Below are 20,897 nucleotides of genomic sequence, written 5' to 3'. Positions count from 1 at the left end.
GCATTAGCCCAATACATTAAACGACTGGCGGGGTTAAAATACCACCATCCGTCTTGATTACTGGTGCACCATTGATTTCATTTGTGTTGGACCCATATTGTTGCCACGCTCCACTAAACCGCACTCACCCTTAACTCAATACCTTTCTGCCACGTGGCTTCTTTTCCCCTGGAGTGAATTGCCAAAGAACAGGTTCTCTATCCAAGTTAATACATGAGGCGTATCGATGGGGGAACAATATGTAGGAAACTTCCTTTAGCGCCTGCCGAGCATAATTAAACGGGGACCGTCGAGAACAGAGTTTCTGGCACGGTCTCGCCATAAGCTCAAAAAAGGAGTCGATAATTTCCGCTGCTTTTTTGGGACTTGTTTTGAGAGTTTGGATATCCTCCCTCTCTGTCCTCCATGAGACCAGCGGAAGTGCTCCAGTCAAACTGAACCAATACATTAGGCTCCGCTGTCAGGGAAGGAAATATCCTTTCGTAAATGTCAGAGATGATCTGTATCATTCCTGGGACCCGTCAGTTGAAGGCATAAATTACAGCTTTCATTTTTTTATACTGAGGTGTTTAATATGCCAGACTGGAGCGGATGAGCAGTTATTTATGCTCCAGAGCCGAGAGAGACAGGGACAGAGAGAGAAAGACCGTAAGGGCCAAAAACCTATCTTTCTTCTCTCCATTTTCCATCCCTCACTTCCTTAGTCTATGGGAATGCCTCCGTCTCTTATTTTCCTTCTCACCGAGAATTTGGTGAGCCCAGTCTTTGGTGCGGCTCTCCATCATTGATTGAAACAAGACGAATCGGCGGTGTCGTGGCACGACAGACCTGCTCTTTAACGTGTTATGGATTGAATGACATTTGAAAGAAGGGACGATTTCTACCAGACCGGGGCTGACATTAACTCTTTGAAATGATTTGCCCCGAATGGTCAATCAGGTAAATTCAAAGTGTCCAGTAACTACTTTGCTGTCGCCACTTTACGAGCTCAAGGCTTCATGGCATCACTACGTCACCTTCGAATCTGACAGTCTCCTCTCGCCTACCAGCGCAACCGGGGTCTTTGCATCGGCATTCAAATACCTCCCAGGTGCACTCCATAATCGTACCTCTCAGTTTAAAAGAAGAAATCAGAGGCACATTTCCGTACAGCTCTGAAACTGAGCCTGCATGAGTATCACTTCCCGTTTTCATAAAACCCAAAATTTGCAAGATTTCCGATGCTTTTGGGGACTACAAAGGCAAACATTTGACAGAGAAAAGAAAGATTTTTCAAATATACAGCATCTCTTGTTTTTTTCAATTGCTACTTCAATGCTATGGTATACCAAAGGGTTGCAACTCCGTAGCTTTAGAACCTGAAACTGCACTAAAGTCTTGCTCAGGGAGACAGAGTGCGTGTGTATGTGTGTGTGTGTGTCTGTGTTTAATGGAAATGCACAGCATGTAATTGTCTGTACTGTGAGGCTTGTGACTCTCAGACATCAGAATGTCACATTGCAGCACGCAGTCAAGTGACTCGGCTTGTAGCTCACAAGGAATGACTCCCTTCACGGGAAGCAGCCACCTGAGCAGCAAGGGGAGATCAGGGAGCATCTTGATTTGAACAGACAGTGATGAGGAAAAACGAGAGATTGAATCTCTGAAGCATCGGCTCTCTTCCGAGTTTCAAATTTCATATCAACAGATAAAATCCAGAGTTGCTATCTCTGCATCTGCCAAATTCTAAGGTGAAACTACAGTTGGGAAGAGCATGATGACAAATCTGCTATCATCCTTGTGTGTTTAACACCAGCACCCATTGTTGACGATAAATGCCACCCACTGCAGGTGCAACTTTGGCCCCAAAATAGATCAACATTCCTGTGGGAACCTGTGGAGAGCAGAAGCAGCAATAGGCGCAGCTTCAACGCGTCGAATACACTTTGGCTTCTATATCCCTTTGAAAATTTATGTAAGTGTGTTTAGCTGAATGTGGAAAGAAAATAAACCGGAGGGAAGGAGACTGCTTCTGTCGGGGCTTACCTGATATTTCAGACTGGGGCACGCCGTCCAGAGCGAAGCCTTTCCCACTATAAAACAGCTTGATATCCGAACAACTCCTGGCTTTGCTGGTCCCTTTGTCCCCGAAGGCTGGTGCCGTTAGAGAGCAGATCACCAGAACCGCTATGATGCAGGAATCCATCCCGGCTGACTTAGTCAAGTGCAAATCCAACTGTCCTAAAAGGAGCAGGAGACCCCGTAAGTGACAAGTGCTGCCGAGCGCCGCTGTGCGTAAAATATCCTCCACCTTTCTCTCTTGATCTCCTCTTGTCCTTTACAGCGCGTCTCTTCCGCGCACGGCTGCCCGGCACCGGAGCGACACTTCACTGCGCAGAGGTCCCGTCTCCTTCCACCCGACCCGGGTTTACCAACGTTGTCACTTCGAGGGACGAACTAAGAGATTTTGAGACAGACTTTTTTTTTTTGTTTGATCTAAGGAGCGAGAGCGAGAAGCAGGGGGCAAAATAATTAGGCGACCGAGGTGAAGCGGCGTCTGAAAATAGCGCTGCGCTGCGTCCCGTCGCCCTGCGCCTCTAACGACACCGGTGAGATCTGAGGACAGTCAGCTCGTTTTCAGCTCAGGGTTGTCTGGCGATGCTGTGGCGGTTACCATTCTGTGGAACGGGGAGAGAGAGAGGGGGGGGGGGGGAGAGAGCGAGGGAGGGAGAGGCAGAGATAGAGATAGAGAGGAGGGAGAGAGTACACTCGCACATCGTTGCGTCCCCGTTACATCTCGTTCCATCTAAATAGTATTTATAGCTTCTTTTTTTTATTTAAATATAAAAGCATTCTGGCCCACCTTTCGTCATAAAGGAACTTGACAGCATCCTCTGTTTCTTTTTGGTGAAAGAATGCGCCCCCTGACAGTTTGGCCTCCACCGACCAGGTGTCACAGGTGAGTTGTGGGCGGGGCCTCTGCCTCACCGTGCCAATTCGCAAACTCTGCTGCTTCTCCTCTGCAGTTAAACAGGTCACAGCCTGCTTCCGCTGTGTTTACCTGTCACCTGCTGAGAGCCTCCATTATCTCAGTCAAGCGCAGACGCTGAACGATTGCTGCCATGTACGGTTGTGCACAGAAATAGGCCAGAATAACAACAGGTCTACATGTATTGTTGCCCTCTTTCTTTTTTTCCCATGTTGGACATTCTCTTGCATTTGCTTTATCTGTTTATTTGCTTGGCTTTGTTTGCTGGAAGCCACTGGAAAAAAGGACGAGCTCTGTTTATAGAGCACATGGCATTTCAATAATACTTGGCATTTTTCAGCATTCATTAATTCTAATAGGCTTAGCGGCTATAGTCTCCCGGAGCCAAGCACACCAGCAACTCGTCATGCCCAGTGGCGTTAACATGTCCACAACTAAGAGGGTTGCATTATTTAGGAGAAGGGGGGGGGGACATATGTAAATTCACTCTGAAAATCCAGAGTGGTGACAATTGAATTTCAAGGTCTTCAGCTTCACCGTGTTGCTTTCGAGGCCCGTAAACTATAAATTTCTAGCATGTAACAGTGCAGATGAACAGAGGATCTTGCCAATCTCTCATGGCTGTTGTGCTTTTGTGGTCATACAAACTGCTCAGCTGACTTGAAGTGGATGTTATATCCCATAAAATATGTGTATGCGCATAAACAGCTCTTAAAATAAGCCCACTTTAGTCAGCTCAGTGTGTGAAATTGAACCAGTCAGCTTCTGCTTGTGGAAGGAGATGCCACCGCGCATTATTTCAGTGACACCTGGGAAAAAGTCCAGCGCCGCCTGAAATAACCAGCCGTCATACAACGCGAACAGAGGAGGGAAGGCGAGAGACCAAGAAAGGAGAAAGGACAGGGAGGGAAGTAGCAATTACAGTCATTTCCTGACTCCCATTTGGTTTGGATGCAGACATTGTTTATGAACACATTTGGAAACGCTGCTATATAATTATTCTCTTACTCATGCTTTGATGGGCCCAAACAAAAGGGGGCGGGGTTTGACATATCACTCACTGACGAACAGCTGCCATCACTTCCTGTTATTAGGCCGCTGAAATGAGCATGAATTACCACTTATTGTTGTGCTGTGTCAGGTGTTTAGCTTACAGCAGCCGGGACACACATGCTGAGTCTCCAGCACCAGATCCCCGTGGAGATGATCATCGTTCTGGCATATTATTATAAAGCTGTCTTACAGAAACCAAAGAACTGAAACTCTGGAGCTAATCAGTGCTCTTCCATTAAACTTATTTAATTATTTCTCAAAAATACTTATAATAGAGAATTTTATTGAAGACTATAAATCATGTTCATTTAGTCTTCTGAGATAGAAAACATTGTTTGTGGCTTAAAAAGCAACTTTAAGGGGTGAATTTCTAAGCAGATGTGAATTTAATCTTCTATTTGCAGGCGTGTATAAGTGTGCCGACGCAGGTTTTATGCTCGCCAGCGGTGCTAATGATTCGGGAATGTACCCTGTGACATTCAAGGACATCTTTATCATCCGATCAACCGATCAAATCCTTGTTTTGTGGATGTATCGCTGCAGACCTGCACACATGTGGCCAGTGATAAAACATCATGACCCCAATGTGTAGATCTGTCAAGGAGCTGTTGGCGTGTTTGTAATTTGAGTTTTTGTGTCTGGAAAGGGTCCACATGTGGTCCAGAGGTCAGCGTTGATTTTTGATGGGAAACTGATGGGCCCTCCACCTCGTGGGACAGGAGCTCATGTCATTAGCCTTCAGTAAATCCACAGAATGAGCAGGTTTCCTTCGGGCTGCTTCCTATTGAAGTTTTATTGCCTCTGACCATGAAAGGCCTTCTAATGAGCAGCAGGGCATGGTGGGGGTTGGGTGGGGTGGGTGGCAGGAACAGCAAAACATGGAGAGTCAAAAAGTGTGTGTGTGTGTGTGTGTGTGTGTGTGTGTGTTTTTTATTATCCTCCTGTATGAATGAATTTGCTCTGCACTTTTACTGCACTTCTTCTTCCAATTCTCACTCTCATCTATGCCTCAAGTGAACAAATCATCCTTTTTGAATCCTATAAATTTTTTTTTTGCCTTATGTGTGATTTCATTACCAGAAATCAATCTTGTCCTTCACCAGAGACGTTACACACATTTCACAGGTCTCAATAATCACGCCTTCTGAAATTGTGCTGATTAATGGTTGAGCGCTCCGGTTTCCAGCTGTTACACAGCAGTGCCCTTTTTCCCTCATTTTCAGTCAAAGCGTCTGTCTGATAAGCAGACATTTCCTAAAACCCACAAGCCTGTTTGGCTTTGACTTTTGCAGGGGAGGCATCTCCAGAGATAATCTCATCCTCCCGTTGAAGGTGAATTTATTGATTACGATGAAATTGTTAGTTGTTTTTTTTTTTTTAAAGTTATGCACAGATAAGTATAGTGCAGGCCTCCCTGTTTTGTGGAGATATAAATTAGATAAAGAGCGGGACACAGCCAGATCTGATAGAAAGCGCAGACACAAACACACATCACATCCAAGAGCTAGGGAGCAGCCAGGCTGACCGGCGAGGTTCTGTGTAAATATGAGTGTTGTTTCAACAGATTATGAAAGCATTCTGAGGAAGATCGCTGTGTCCCCTGCCTCAAATACAGTCTCAGTCAGTGGTCTTGAAGATAACATCCTTTCCACTTTTCTGAGCTGTCATCAACTTTAGTACATTGGCCTTGTTGCCCATTTTTCACATTTACTTTAAATTTAAAACGCATTTCCTGTTTTTACCAGGCTGATTCACGGATGCTTTTCTGCCTGTCCTGTTTCCATCATCTCTTGATCGCATTTACCCAGCGTCTGTCTGCGCTAACACGCGCTCCATAAATACTACATCTGCGTACTGCCGCGTACGCACAGAGAGAGAGAAGCTTCCCCGGCTCTCTGAGAACGTTTAGATGGCAAGTGCAAAGGGCTGACAGATAATACTGAAGAGAAATAGTGAGGGGGAACCGGGAGGAAAGGAGGTGGGCTAAGATAAGGAAGGATAGAAGATGATGATGGATGACGCGTGGAGAGCGTCAGAAAAAATGAGTTGGTTCAAGTAAGCAACAGCTGCAGTGAGGGATTTCACTGCTCAGTGAAAAGAATCAGAACTGGAGATAAAAAAAGAGAGGAAAATGGTTGAGACCTCCACGCATGGTCCAACCCTTAAGTTCTTGCTCCTATGCTGCCTTTATATCCCTCTGCTGGTATCTTCATGTTCCATAACCTAAACCAAAATAAAAAGTCTCTAAATAAGGCCAAAGATGTGTTCAAATACATCTTTAGACTGAACTGGTTCTTTCCTCCAGTCCTGCACCCACCATAACTCTTCAGCCCTGTGTGCTACACTCATATTCCTTTATTTATGATGTATCAAGCAGGGTAAATAACTTTCCATCTACCAATTGCTTATAAATTCAGGGCTCGTGTCGTGCATTAAGGACTCACTTCACATCAAGTGCAGGGGGAAAAAAATGTCTGAGGTCCCCGAGATGGCCCTCGACGTCGACTTCGGTGTGGCGGCAGAAAAAGAAAACATGTCTCTGAATTTCGATGCCTTGGAGCCGTCCAGAGTCAACCCTGCCTGTTTTTCCTGTGGCTCTGCGGCGGATCTTCCTCCAGATTGGCAGCCTCTCGTGTCCACGTGGACCTCGGGAACAGTGGGAGGCCACATCTCTGTGTGGTTCTCAGCCCCCTATGAGGAGCGCTTCATTATTTTCCCACTGCCACTTCAGAATATCCACACATTCCTCTCACATTCCTCCCAGGCCTCCCCCGTACTGAAGCGCTTTATCACAATCCTCCTCCTCCTCACATTTTTTCCTTTTAACAATTTGTCTTAATGACAGTATAACACTTACATTGAAGGTGTGAAGCATCTGTTTGAGAATGCAGGCGGTGATGCTTTCTTGCTTTTACATAGAGTTCAGCCATATATTTCACATCAAAGCATTTTATCACCCTTTGATCACAGAGACGATGCAGTTGTTGGCACCGACGAAGCGTCAGCTTTTGTCTGCACATCCTTCATACGAAGCCAAAGAATCTATCCATCCCAGTTGGATAAAAAAACAAAGGTAACAATTTTTGCATTATCATATAGATGGTCATAACCACACATGATTGCAAAGTGCCTACAAAAGCAGATTTTTGGTGATATGAGCCGACCCTAAGTTTTAGTTTTAGTTATTTATGTTTTCGCACAGATACATAAATAACCTGAAGGGAAGAGAGTTCTAACTCGCTCCAGCAGACAGACGCATTCAAATAGCGTTCTGATGCCTGTTATGTCTTTATCAGGTCAGCCTCCTTCCATCTGGATACATTTATAGATTTGACTGACTGTTCCCCAGGAGGAACATCAAAAGACGCATCAGGCCAACGTCACTTGAATTCAGCTCAACTCACACATGATCTCATCGCTGTATCATTGCGAGTGGAATCTGGTTCCCTGAAATGGAAAATAAGTACAAGGTAAGTAATGTAAATAAGTAATGTAACTGACACACAGGATCCATCCACCACCCACCCACCCATCCAAACATCCATCCATCTGTCCATCCTTCCATCCATCAATCAATCAATCCATCCATCCATCCATCCATCTATCCATCTGTCCATCCTTCCATCCATCAATCCATTCATCCATCCAAACATCCATCCATCTATCCATCTGTCATCCATCAATCCATTCATCCATTCATCCATTCATCCATCATCCATCCATCCATCCATGCAGCCAGCCAGTCAGTCATCCGTCCATCCATCCATCCATCCATCCATCCATCCATCCATCCATCCATCCATCCATCCATCCATCCATCCATCCATACCTGCTTTTTGGTTTGGAGTAGCCTGATATAATCTGAACCTTAGCATAAACCTACATTAAGCTTCTAACTGCTAGGCCATCATAAAAAATTAACTCTTGATTCAGTCCCAGTATAAATCCATTTGCTGAATATTTAGCAGTCATGATGCTTCACAGCTAATATGCTAATATATTATTATCTATACAGGCGTCTCAGCAGATATAATAAAATCAGCTACAGGTGGGAAACCTGGCTCTAAGGGGACTGTGTGTCAAACCCCCACTAGACGGCACTATCTAATGATTATTGCCATAACGTGCACGTAGTAAACAAGGAAATGTTGGCTTGCATTCGCCAGAAAATAGCAACCTCAGAGCGAATGCCATGCATGTGATGTAATAGTGTCAAATGTTACCACCCAAGTAAAAGAAGCAGCAACCTAGCAGTTAACCTTTTCATCGTTCGCCTCGCCCGGAGCACCAGCAGCCGCAGAAACATCTGAGAACATTCCCTGTTGGCCCAACAGCAGTCAAGTAAAGAAATATGTTTATGGTGTCGGCGGTGTAATCCAAATCCCGTCTGGTATGACGAATGGAGGATGTGCCAGGATTAAGACAACAGAGGCTCTGAAAATGTGATTTCCGCCCTTTTATGATCCGCATACCGCTCGAATCAGAACCAGCCATTCGCAGTCAATCATGCGGATTCATCCCAGGTAGCGCACGCGGCGCCGACCGGATACGCATGCAGAAACTTACATCACTAAAATATTCACAGGAACGTGTGTATGAAATGAAAACACAGAGATTTGCATGGGGAAAGGGGGGGGCACACAGGGGGGAGTGGAGGGACAACAGCACCCAGGGGAGCTGTAGAACTTTCACCCCATTGTTCATCCATCTCTGGGACATAGGAAATGAGGCTACTGGTAGCAAGCAAAAGGCCCTTGATAGAGAGATGAGATGTTTACACACACACAGAGGCGCACACACACACACACAAACACCAGCAGAGATCTCCAACATTCTCTTCATCCTGGGCTCGTCCTGGTGCAGCCACATTTGTCCCTGACTGTGGCGACTCAGTTAATCTGTTTTCATAACCACCGGGCTTTGGTGCTGACTAATGTTCAAGCACCTTTGCGCGGCCTGATTAAAGACATGATGCATTCTCATGACAACTCATCCTCAGCCGGCACGTCTGCGAGCCCAGTATGTGCCGACAGCAAATGTTGGTTATCAGAACAAAACAAGGAGCCGTCAGCCTTCGTACCGCTGGCACATCCTCACATTAGCTGTTGACATTCGGGATTTTAGAAAGAATTTCAAAGCAAATGTAAAAAAAAAAAAAAACAGACTCATATGAATATACATCAACTCATAACCTCAACAGGTCCTTGAAACGGGCTCAAGGCCTTCCCATAGTCCAAATTTAGCTCCGGGGTTATAATTCCTTTGCTGGGTCCGTGTCCAGGATGCCCACTCTTTTAAGCAGATTAAAACTTATTTGTTACATCACGTCTCCTGGCGTAGCTGTTTTTTCTCACTGACCTAATTATTAATGTGTTATTATGGGCCTTTTGTACACAAGTGTGCTTCTCTAAAAAAAAACAAGCAAGAATAACGCACTCCCATTTGTACTCCATTTTGTTAACTATTTATGTTTACTTATGTATGCTTTGTGGATTTATCTGTGCATACCAGCATTTGTATTTGGAGCCCGTGGCGTTGCACCGCAGCACGTTGAGCATTCCAAAATTGCTTTCCATAACTTTGCGGCAACTGGCAGCATTTTTAATGCTCTAATGATGAGCCATCCGGCGATGGGTGTTGGTGTACTTGTTCGATCAATCTCTGGTAGCTGAGGAGAAGGAAATGAAAGGAAATGTGTGCAGGAAGAAATAGCAAAGTAGGACTTTAAATTGGGACTGCTGCAGCTACCAGGAAGAGTTTTGGGCATTTAGGTTCAACAGAATCCAAAGTGACAATTCCGATATCAGAGAGTGAAAGAGCAAGCGGAACTAAATAAATCAGTACTCATTTGTTTACTCTATACCCAGTTTCTTGTGTAACCCTCAGTGTGTTGGTGCTGTGATCGGCGTTATGTGGAGGTTTGTGCCTGCCTCGATCAGTTTCACAACAGGCGGAACAAATTGGAATTCTTGTGGGATCTGAGATTATCGCACAGCTGAATGGCCGCCCTGTTTTGCTGCATTAATACGCCGCCCTGTTTGTACAAATACAGGACGACCGGTCAGAGTGAGCCCTCCGCTGAGCTCATGCCTCCCCTTTAGGTGTTTGAAATAGCATGTGCGACTGCTTCCCGTATGAGCGCCGTACCATCAGTCACTGGCAAATTACTGTACATCTTTCCTCGGGAAGAAAATGATGAAAAACCTTATAAAAGCTGACGGGCAGACATCACCTACTAATGCTGTTTACCTGACCTGTGCCATCGCAGCGCGAGAAACAAGACGGAACAGCCAACCGAGGCCAATCAGTGCTCTATTAGCAGCAGTCAGGAAAAATATTTGTGTCCCTGTTGTAAATTTGATCTCTGTCAGTGCTGCTCCTGTTGAGGGCATGTCATGCTGAAAATGTGCTTAATTGGACTCAGTTAGTTAACTCAGTAGCTCGCTGAAGGCAGTGCTAATTGGCCAGCAGCTATGATGGAGGGAGAATTGGCGGTGACAGATTGTGTTCGACTGTTGTGAAGACGAACTCTGCACGGAGGAGGACTGATGAGCTGGTGAAACACAGACGGGGAGGAGATCTGCGGTAAATATGAGCCACAGGTCCTCCTTTGCTTTGCCCCTTTTTCCCTGGATTGTCTGTCCTTGAAAAGCAATTTCCATTACTTCCAATCAAAACCTGGCACCGTGAGCGCCTTCTGCTGTTGCGACACATAGCGAGACAACCATTTTATGGTCAGGAGGGTATCTGAGAACATCTGTGAGAGCTTTCTTTTGCTAGATTCATCCCTGAAAATCTGAATTACTGTGAGAGCCAGTCAGGACAAGCGACGTGTCCGTTTGTGCAGTGATTTTTACTGTTTTGGCCGAGCCGCTGGAACAGAAGTGCTGATGTGTGCTACAATTTAAAATAGCCAAGACAGACAGCTGAGCGGCTGTGACCTCAGGTCCCCTGAATTCTCTCCCTCTCGTGCCGCTCCTTGCAATGTTCCTCGGTAGCAAGTTTGTTCTCTAGCGCAAATCTGTACACATTTTTATTTTTTTCATAAATGTTCTGACAAAGTTAATTTAGGAAATAAACCCCAGCTGGAATTGGGTTTGAAGCCAGCCTTCGCTGTCTGAGTTGGGTTCTATTACTGTACTTTTAAGTAATCCTCGACTTGGCTGGCTTTGTTAGACAGCAGAGGTTATTAAAGGACGGCAGGCGGCTTCAGTTTTGCCAGGCTCGGACAATGCAGTTTAATCACAGCGAAGACAAACAGGACATATAATATCCTCTGACTGGACATCGTCTTAGCTCCCCTCCATGGCTGGCACGGAGACCTCGTAGTAACAAGCATGAAATATGAGGATCATATGCAGACTCTCTACAATTGGACGCGCACAAGCGCTAGAGACAGGGTGTGGTGTTGACATCATCGGTTTGTGTTCGCGATCGTTTTAAAGTTCGTACGACTGCATGTGCGTGTGGGGGAGGGACAAAGACGGTGAGAAGGAGCTTGTGGACACTGTGCGCTGCAGTCTGGAAAGTGTTGGTGATGTAGTTTGAGGCTGATGGCTAAAACAGGGGGAGGTGTGGTGAGACTTGCAGGGCCACTGTCGCCTGACGCGCTGCCATCACATGCTTTCGTAATCACCACAGGGGAAAATTGGACCTTAAAGACCAATTAGGAAGATTGCTTCCTAATGTTTGTCTGTGACTTAGCCTATCTGGTTTTATCTAGAAATTCTCCCCACCACACGGAACGCACCTAATTGAGCTTGAAATGTTACATCACACTTTTTGCAAGTCATTATCGGCATTCTCTCCTCACTCGTGGCACCCCTCGATGTGGCAGACAGGGGAGGCTAACAGCGACGCTAACATCCCAGCTGACAGTCTATTTCAGGGCCTGTGAAAATGAAAAGTCACGGTCGCTGCCCCTCCCCCACCTGTCTATTCCTGGTGCACATATGGACGGGTATGTTGACGCAAGAGGTCCGATTCAGACACTTTGCCTTCTTATAGTGTTACCACACATGGATCAGCTGCTGCATGACTGGCAACAAAATGTGGTTAAGCCGTGTTTCCACCAAGCTGTAAGTTCTGTTTGGGAAAAATGTGTCTGCGTTTGAGTCTGCAGAAACCAAAATAACCAACTCCAACTGATTGGTGGGAACGGCATTGTCCAAAATCCTCAGCTATCGTATCCCGTGGAACTAAAGATTTATCAAATCATGTCTTTGTTGACTTTTACCACACTCTTCACTGTGCAGTACGTTGTCACACATCTTTAGTAGCTGCCGTCCATATCTTGAAGACGAAATGCAAACAGTCTCCATTGTTTGTGATCCTTTTTCGCCGCTTCAGCACTGCTGTCTTGTTTGCATCTTGACTTCTGAAGCTCATGCCAGGAGTTGTTGGCTTGTCTGGATCTTTCTAGTTAAAAAGGTATACAGTTCATTTCAGCATCAGATATTCTATAACCTGCTGATCTTGTTTCTTTGATCCCTGCATAGATTAAATTTGGATCTGACAAGTTCCGAACTGTGTGATGTAACTATTTATTGGCAAGCAGCTGTGCACAGGTGTCTTGTATGCTAACAAGACATGACATGTTGCACGTTAAAGATTCCAAAAGATTCTTTTGAAGATTTAGAGAGGGCAATTAACACATTTACAAATGTAGAAAAGTCACAGCCTTACCCAGAAAAAAATGACAAATATAATCCTTGAATTGACAAAAGGTTTAGGGTTAGGGTTAGGGTTAGGGTTAGGGTTAGGGTTAGGGTTGTCCTGATGGCACAAAAGTGACAAAATTATCTTTGAGGAAAAGAACCTTACTGGCTGGATTGGCATCTTGGGAGGGTTTTCACAGTTGATTGAGCAATGCTGTGAATTTAATAATGTCACTGCATTCAAAGCATGAAGAGAACACTTAAGTTGTCTTAACAGGTGCATTAGTGCAATAACAAAGGGAAATTTCCGTGAAGCCTCAGCCTGGACAAGCCCTCACAGGCCTGTGATGAGGACTGATCCAGAGAATCACAGCTAAGTGCAACTCAGGTATGCCAAAACTAATAAAAGTTGTTCCCCATAAATGCATGAACTGAAATTGATAACTGACAGTTGATCCTAGTAATGTTTAAGGAGTGTGAATAAGACACAAAACAAACAGGTGATTTAAAATCTGTACATTTATACACATGCAATGTTGTGTGCAATACGGGACAGTCAGGGTTTGGGGAGAGACGGGGGGCCTGAACTAAACAAATAAGATGAAGAGAACACATTTTAACAAATAATTCCATACACAGCTGGCATCACCTCCTTTTTTGTTTAGAATTGAATGTATTTACAAGTAAATGCAGAAATAGAAATTAGCTGTTCATAAGGAGAGGCTCCCTCGTTGCTGAGAACAGGCTCATCTCCCAAACTGCAGAGAAGAAACTGCCCTCATCCAGCGGGAGTGAAATCCTTACAGCGGCCCAGTACATCGAGTCCAACAAGGATGGATTTGCATTGATTGTGTTGAAACTGGCCAGAATGGCCTGCTTAAGAGAGTCTCTACGGGGAGTCGATTTACACCAAATGTATGGTGATGTTAGGTTTCAAACATTCATGGGAAAGGAGAGCTGGACATTAAGCTACAGAATGTATTAAAGATTGCATTTAATCTGGACATGCTTGCCTGCATATACGAGCTAATGTGCAATTACATGGACAAACAAAGAAAACCTGCTCCTGCAGGAAGCACGAGTCAGTCCGATGACGTGCAGCCTTTTTGTAGATGCATCCAAAATGTGATCATATATGTTACTGTCTTGAGAGACAATGCCCAGTAATATGTCAGAGAAATGAAAAGTCAATAATATTTTTGCATTGCTTTGTGTCTGGTAATGGGCAATCAAGCACAATTCCATTCATAGCAAAAGGAGAAGAAATCCAAACCTCATAAGCTCACATCAAACCCTTCCACTTATATACAGTGACATACTATACACACCTCACATTGTGTTGCGCCTGTGCTCTAACTGTGAACTCATTACAGTCTAATCCCTGCCAAGGTACATAGTCAATAAGTACATCAAATCTGCTGTTCTAGGCCAGGAACATGGGAGCGAGCTATCAATCTATCATGCACTCTTTAATCCACAAAAAGAAAATAAGTTTAGTTTTTCAATGAACTACATTCTTATGCCCTGCTGGCAAACAGTGAAGTCACCATTAGGAGCCTTTTTAGTGGCCTGAAAAGAAAGAAAAAAAAAAAAAGCCTGGAGCAACAGAAGAAAACAGCTGTATTTGGATTGCATTTATGAGTCTGTATACGTTTAAGCCTTTCAAAAGGAAAAACTGAGTGGCGCTGTAGTCCTGTTGTACACCACAGAGACCGAGGGCACCATAGATGGCTGCATGTACAATCGTCCAGGCCACAGACAGCCTACAAGAAGCACCTGGCCTGATCTGGTAGCTGAATGTGCGTGGGATTAACATGTGCATACACCCATGGTAGTGATGCTGCAGGACGATGCTCTACTTCCTGTCGGAGCTCTTCTTCCGCCTCATTCTTCATTTCCATCATCCTTCATTTCCTGCAAGTTTCCATCCATCCGCATATGATGAGGACAGGAGTCGTGATGCTATAATTTATACGTATATGATATAAGTGTCTGCGTGCGTGTATGCTGTTGCTAGGGCAGCCGGGTAGGCGGCAGATTCAGAACAAGGTCCATTGCAAGCCCAACGCGGTGAACAGCAGTGCCAGGCTCCAGTGTTTGGCCCAGCTGCCAGTTGCAGAGCCCCTTATCAATTTCACCAAGGGGGGCTTGGCAGAATTCTCATGTGCGCTGTCAATTCCAGGCTGCCTCACAACAGGCTTCCGCTCACTGGGGGCCTGAGTGTGCGCTGCGAGAGACAAAAGAGGAAGGGAATAGGAACACAGAGATAAATGGTGTTTCATTTTATGGTAATCAAGTTATCCTAATGTCTTACGACTGTTAGCACAGAGAAACGTTGCCGTTTGCGGGATCATAACCTGGAAAACAAAATTCCAGCTGCAGACATTGAGGAACACTTTTGACACAACATGGAAGTTCATGAAGCTAATATCAGCTAATGCTAATCTTACCCCTTCCCGCAGTAGAGATTGTATTTTAAAAGGTCTGTAATATAGATCATCATTGGCACAACCTGAACGATCATACTCAGGGACTCAGGAAGTTGGGACAGGGATGTGAACGAAGTTTATCTTAGAGATTTATGCATCAAGGCTCCTCTCTCGGCTTTAGCTAGTTCAAAATGCAGTGAGGCTTCTCACAGGTTTAAAAAGATCTCATGACATCTGGCTTCCCACCACTGGTTCCCAGCCCATTTTAGCATTGATTTTAAAATGTTACAGTTCACTTTTAAGGCCCGTTTTCTGAGTGAATTGTTGGCCTTGCATGAACCAGCCCACAGCCTAAGATCCTCAGACTTTCTGGCTTTCTCAGTCAAGGCTGGAAGGGTTTTTGCGGTCAGGGCCCCTTGGCTTTGGAGCGGCCTGCCTGACCGTGTCACGGAACTTTAAAATCTCTTCTGAAAGCCCATGTTGTTGTTATTGTTATGCTGCTGTTTTTAACTGTTTGGGAAGCACCTGGAAATCTGGGTACTCCCTAAACAAAGGTTATCATTTTATTATAATAAGTTGAGGCAACATTGAGCTTTGGCATACAGGAGCAAACTAAATGTGTACATGCCTCTAAGATAACTGCTTGTATTTAAGCCTCAGTCTGTTGCATGCAGACCTGTGGGTAGCATGGCACATAGCATCAGGGTGAACCAAAGATATCTGTGTTACTGTCAGAACAACAGCGGGCTGGTAGGAATTCCCCCATTGACAGTTGAACAATGTTGGTTTACCTCTCAGGTGACTTGAAACTCAGGTAAATGTGATGTTATCAGACATGACACAATCGTGAGATACTGCACAAGTCCAAGTACTCGGTGGAAGAGGAGGGGCTACCTCAACTTTTGCTGTTCTTCCTCAACGTGCTGACATCAAACTGGAATTAAATATGGAAAATGTGCTAACGTGGTTTTTTTTAGCACTGAGAATCCTTCTGAACACATCCCCTCTGTGCACAAGGGGGTTGCAGCCACACACTGAAAGGGTTAGGCAAGGCTCCAGAGAAAGGAGTGTTTTAGTTCCAATGGTTTTAGCTGTTTCAATAGACAATAGACAAAGACATTGTTTATCCAAAATCAGATTGCATTGAATGTGTCAATGGAAATGGGCTGCACCTCATCAGGGAAATGTCAAGAAAACAGAGACTGAACCAAACAAGAAAACCATATATGACAACGATGCACACCAAACCTTCCTTCACAGTAGTTCGCTTCAAAACACAAATTAAATGGCACAAATTCGGCACTAGGTTCAAGTGCCTTTTTGTTTTAGGAATTGAAGGAGTGAACCAGTGCAAAAAAATAACGTTAGTATGAATGTTTTTGTGCGCATCTGTTGAAACATGACTGGGAAAAAAAACAAAAAACTGGTTCACTGGTGAAATCACACTGAGGTTTCCACTGAGAAATTAGTGTGTGGAGATATGCTGGATGGATGATTTATGTGGATTCAAGAGCGGGAAAAGATTACAATAATAATGAGTGTTGTTTTTTTTGTCAATTTCACGCTATAGTATAATTTGTCAAAAACGCAGTGGGCTGTTTATTATCCTCGTTTAAATGATTTGTGTTTGTTGGGTACAGGTAGTGCCCAAAAAGTTAGACATCTTAATTATATTCAATTCTAAATGGTAAATAATTTAAATTATACAATTTTTATCCAACTTTAATCAATATTTCTAGGCAGATCAGATTCTGTGCATCTATACTTTAAATCATAAGAATAGCGATTGTGTATTTAAATGAGGGTTAACAGGTTGAGCGTGTAATCAAGAAGTTGTTAACCTAAGGAGACGAGGGTGGCAGAAGATGCAAATCCCCTAAATATGGTGAGGAACCAAAGGGAGAAAAAAGGCGGGTTGGGGGGGGGGGGTTTATACATCGTCATCGTAAAGTCAGCAGTATCAAGAAAGCTCTCATCCGTTACCCTGATAATGTTACAGGGACATCAATCTGCTGTTTTAAATTCCAGCAGCCCTGTCGACTTCCAAAGGGAGAATGGAAGTAAGTGGCAGAGAGCATAAGGCTCTGGTCTGGGAAGCCGTGGGTTGGTAGGCACCGGAAAAACAAGTCTGCAGATACAAATGGCCAAAATTCTTCTGTAGGGTGGCTGGGTTCATGCATATAGATAGGGCAAGGAGCTCAGCCAGCCAGAAATAGCTCAGAGCAGGGCATTCTGCTCTTTCAGATCCAAAGAAGCCAGCTGAAGTCATATGGGCATGTGGCCAGGATACCTTCCAGACATTTCCTCGGGGAGGTGTTTCAGGCATGCTCATCGTGGATAAGACCCTGGGGCAGGCACTGGAGAGATTGCATCTCCTGCTTGCCTTGGCAGCGCCCTAGTATTCTCCCAGAGGTGCTGTCTGGGCTCCCACTTAATTACAAAAGTTGATGTATTACAATGGCAAACTTTGCTTTTGCTTATTTTGGACATCTTTTGTCTTTTACAATACTATAAATCTAACATAATTCTGTATATGCAAAACCCCTGTTAGCATGCCTTCCTGCGAAGGTCTTCCCAGACGGGCAGCCTGGATGTCTGGAGAATCCTCCCATTTCCCATTGGCAGAATGGAGACGCAACAGCTGCAACTAACACGCCCAAGGACAGGAAAAAGAGTCGGACCTAAGGCGGCAGCCAAGAGCAAGGCCGGATTAAAGAGCAGGAGAGCGAGGAAGGGAGGACTAAGCTTCAGAAGGTTAGCCGGGATAGCGAATGACTCAGCCGTCATTTCCCCTCCTGCAGCTCCGCTCTCTGTCTCTATCCCTTTCACGTGTTTCTCTTGGTTCGCTCGCACCCAGATTACATCCTTAAACCCGATGCGGGGGGAAAACACACACTGTTTTCAGACAACGCTGCTTCTGTCTTCACGTGATAAGAGGCAGTCTTTTTTTTTCCCTGAGCACGTAATGCATTCCGACGATAAAGACGCACAGACAGCCAGTGTGCACGCAAATGGGAAAGCAGCAACAGCACATCAGGACTTTCTGAGAGGGCAAATCTGTTTGTTTGGGATCTGTTTGTGTTGTGGCTGCATGCGCCTTCAGTGGCGTGGAGTGCGTGGGGTGGGCTGCACAGGTAGCGTCCAGTTTGGAACGGCGCGACAGTAAACCAGGCCGTAGCGAGTTGACACGGCAGGCTAGCATCTACTGTTTTCTGCAGCTAACTGTGGGAAACGGATACGGATATTTCTTTCACTTTCTGGTGCATAAAGCCACCACGAGCGGTTGCGTGAGTAAACACAAGGTCTGGCTTGTTGCCTCTCCCCTGAAAGCACTTGTGGCAGTTCTCACTCATCTGCATGCTGTGCTATCATAAAGGCAGTCAGAAGGTGGAGCTTTGATTTTTCGGTGGGGTGGGAGGTGGGGGGATTCAACGTGGATGTGGGGGCTGGTAGAGGTCAGTAACTTCCTTATCCTTTCGCACTCTTGTTCTCACCATCTCGCTGTCTCGAGGCTCACTCTCCTGACCTTGAGAGTTTTCTCCCTGGTATGCCGATGGGGGGGCGGATGCACAGTGGGTGTGTGGGTTCATAAAGCAGACCGGGGTTTTGACAAGGCCACTGGACCTGCCTCGCGGCAATGTTTCATTAAGAGTGTTGACCTTTGACTTGGATTCTTTTTTTCTTGTCTTTTTTTAGCGCTCCAAGACCGACATAAATAAAAGCTGGAACACAGTCACAGAGATTTACGCGTGCTAGCGGTGACTGTGCACATGCAAATGGTGAAAACGTGAATTAGAACTATACGTTTCGGACATCGTCACTCGCAAATTCTCTTAAGTGGGACAGATTTAAGAAGTCTAAAGATATGTGTATGAATATTTATATGAGTCTTAAACTAGCAGTGTTTTAAATTAGAGGTGAGCTCACAGATACTTTAAAAAGATGTTATACATTAAACAAAACAGAACAAACCAAGCCTATTTTAGTGGCTACATTAAATTTAGCTAATTGTTACAACAACAAATAATAGGATTTATATAATATTATCAATATCATTATTATTATTATTACTATGAATGATACATGAACCTTAGAGCCCATATCTTTTCAGTTAGATCCATAATGTTTAACCTTTATGCTTGACGGTTGCTTGTGCTCATACTTTCACTTTCACATGTGTGTTTTTGTTTTCCAGGAGACGGTACAATGAAAGCAGCACCTGCGGCAGGTGGGCATCAGGTTTTTTTTGTAGATAGAGCCTCATAATTAATATACAGCCCCGTTGTCTGCCTATAGTGGGACCTTTGAACTCAAATAAAAGTGTGATGTTCACAGGTATTCTGACATCGTCAGGCTGCCAAGATGCCTCTGCTCGCTATCTTTATTTCCACGCTTTTCCCTGATTATCTCTGATGCATTTACCTGCCAAAGCCGTCAAACAACCTTTCCTTATCTCTTTCTGCACACAATTTCTTACAAAGGGGGTAGGAGGCGGAGGGAAGGGGGGAGGATGCATTCACACAGTTCATTACTGGCCATCCATCTCTGTCCCACTTTTGTCTGTGACTCACTCTTTATTCTGCGCCATTTAAACCAGGGGCTCCTTAGCCCGACAAATTCTTTATTCTGTATTCTGAGAAATGCACTGAACTTCTGTGGGGCATTACACAGAAAAGCTCATTTAGACCTCTGGGAACCGCGTGTCCTTCAGGGTACTGGGTCTCTCTGATAGGCCAGAAAAGGGTCTGAAGGGGCATAAATACAGGGGTGCTAATGGGGTACACGTTTTAGCCTACAGCTAACCAAGCAACGGCTAAAGTTGCATAGCAACCCTCACGGAAGGATTGCTGTGGTGGAATTCGCCAGCTGCAGTTCTTGGCTTGTGCGAGACCGTTAGGCTTGATTAAGATTTATGCACAGACATGCATACACACAGAAGCAGGCTAAAGGAGACCTGGGAGGACAGTGACCTGCACGAGTCAATGGGACGTTTCTCAAGACAAAAGGGAGCGCTGACGGGAAAGGGCCTTAAACCTCACTGTGGATTGCCCAACATTTTTGGATGATTACAGCATTCAGTCACACACCTTCCACTCCACCGGTGAACACTCAAACACCAGATGCCTTATTGCACCGGCAGGTGTTGAGGTTGTCCGTTTAGACAGATGAGCGTGAAGGAGACAGCAACACGCTGACGCTGTTGCACACACGAAGGCCTGCAATTCGTTGCCATCAATTCTGGTTGAGCGGGCCAACACATCGGGCGACACTCAGTAAAGAGCTGTCACTCGCATTTCGAGCACAAATCGCTCCCCCTTACCCAGAGCAATAAGCCCGGTAGTGTAAAGGTCTCAGGCTGCCTGTTCTGATTCTCTTGGCATCCGTGTTCCAGGAGGGGTTTGCTCAGAAAAGAGGCTCCGGTGTAAACTGTCATCTGTGCCCACACAAAAGACAAGAACGCCCTTTTCAAATTAGGCTGACCTAAGTGACGCTCGCTTTTTCAACTACAAAGTATTTCAAAGTATTCTCAGAAATCTGTGTGGGTAGTTGTGCTGTGATGCTATAAATGTTTGATTTTGTAGGGGTGAGACGAACACTTTGAAGTTAACGCTTACATAACTGAGCACAATTTTAGAGCCAAATTGCTTAGAGAGGTGCAGCGAGTGCGCCGTCCATGTCTTGTCTGCTTCCGTCTGGTCTCTAATCAGAATCAAGACCCAGAGGTCATCCCGCCCGCTCCCGTGAGCCCGGCAGCCTGCCCCAGGTTCACTTCTTATTGACACATCAACT

The 20,897-nt window shown here is 45.1% G+C and overlaps 2 protein-coding genes and 1 long non-coding RNA gene across 5 annotated transcripts in view; 1 reads left to right on the top strand and 2 right to left on the bottom strand.

The window, feature by feature from the left end:
- The window catches only part of gpc1b (glypican 1b), a 39,180-nt gene extending 36,524 nt beyond the window's left edge, over window positions 1-2,656 (bottom strand). The window contains exons 1-2 of one of the 2 annotated variants that reach the window (XM_003975596.3): window positions 2,291-2,656; window positions 2,026-2,220 (exon numbers count right to left, since the gene is read on the bottom strand). In XM_003975596.3, coding sequence (XP_003975645.1) covers window positions 2,026-2,185 — 160 coding nt within the window. In that variant the 5' untranslated portion in view covers window positions 2,186-2,220; window positions 2,291-2,656. Of the gene's footprint in view, window positions 1-2,025 lie in introns of both variants that reach the window. The other variant, XM_011616405.2, reaches the window with a different exon arrangement.
- A 48-nt stretch (window positions 2,657-2,704) lies between these two features.
- Window positions 2,705-19,435, top strand: LOC115247849 (uncharacterized). The gene is made up of 5 exons (XR_003886902.1): window positions 2,705-2,938; window positions 6,992-7,094; window positions 7,318-7,491; window positions 17,659-17,861; window positions 19,303-19,435. It is a non-coding gene; the product is annotated as an uncharacterized lncRNA (long non-coding RNA).
- LOC101067285 (glypican-5-like) overlaps window positions 13,077-20,897 on the bottom strand; it is a 66,916-nt gene continuing 59,095 nt past the window's right edge. For both annotated transcript variants that reach the window (XM_011616402.2, XM_011616404.2), the window contains one exon: window positions 13,077-14,905. In XM_011616402.2, coding sequence (XP_011614704.2) covers window positions 14,718-14,905 — 188 coding nt within the window. In that variant the 3' untranslated portion in view covers window positions 13,077-14,717. The remainder of the gene's footprint in view (window positions 14,906-20,897) is intronic.

Source organism: Takifugu rubripes, chromosome 22 (assembly GCF_901000725.2).
Source record: "Takifugu rubripes chromosome 22, fTakRub1.2, whole genome shotgun sequence".
NCBI lineage: Eukaryota > Metazoa > Chordata > Actinopteri > Tetraodontiformes > Tetraodontidae > Takifugu > Takifugu rubripes.
The sequence above is the reverse complement of the archived record's forward strand: the minus strand, read 5'-3'. Positions and strand labels throughout refer to the sequence as shown.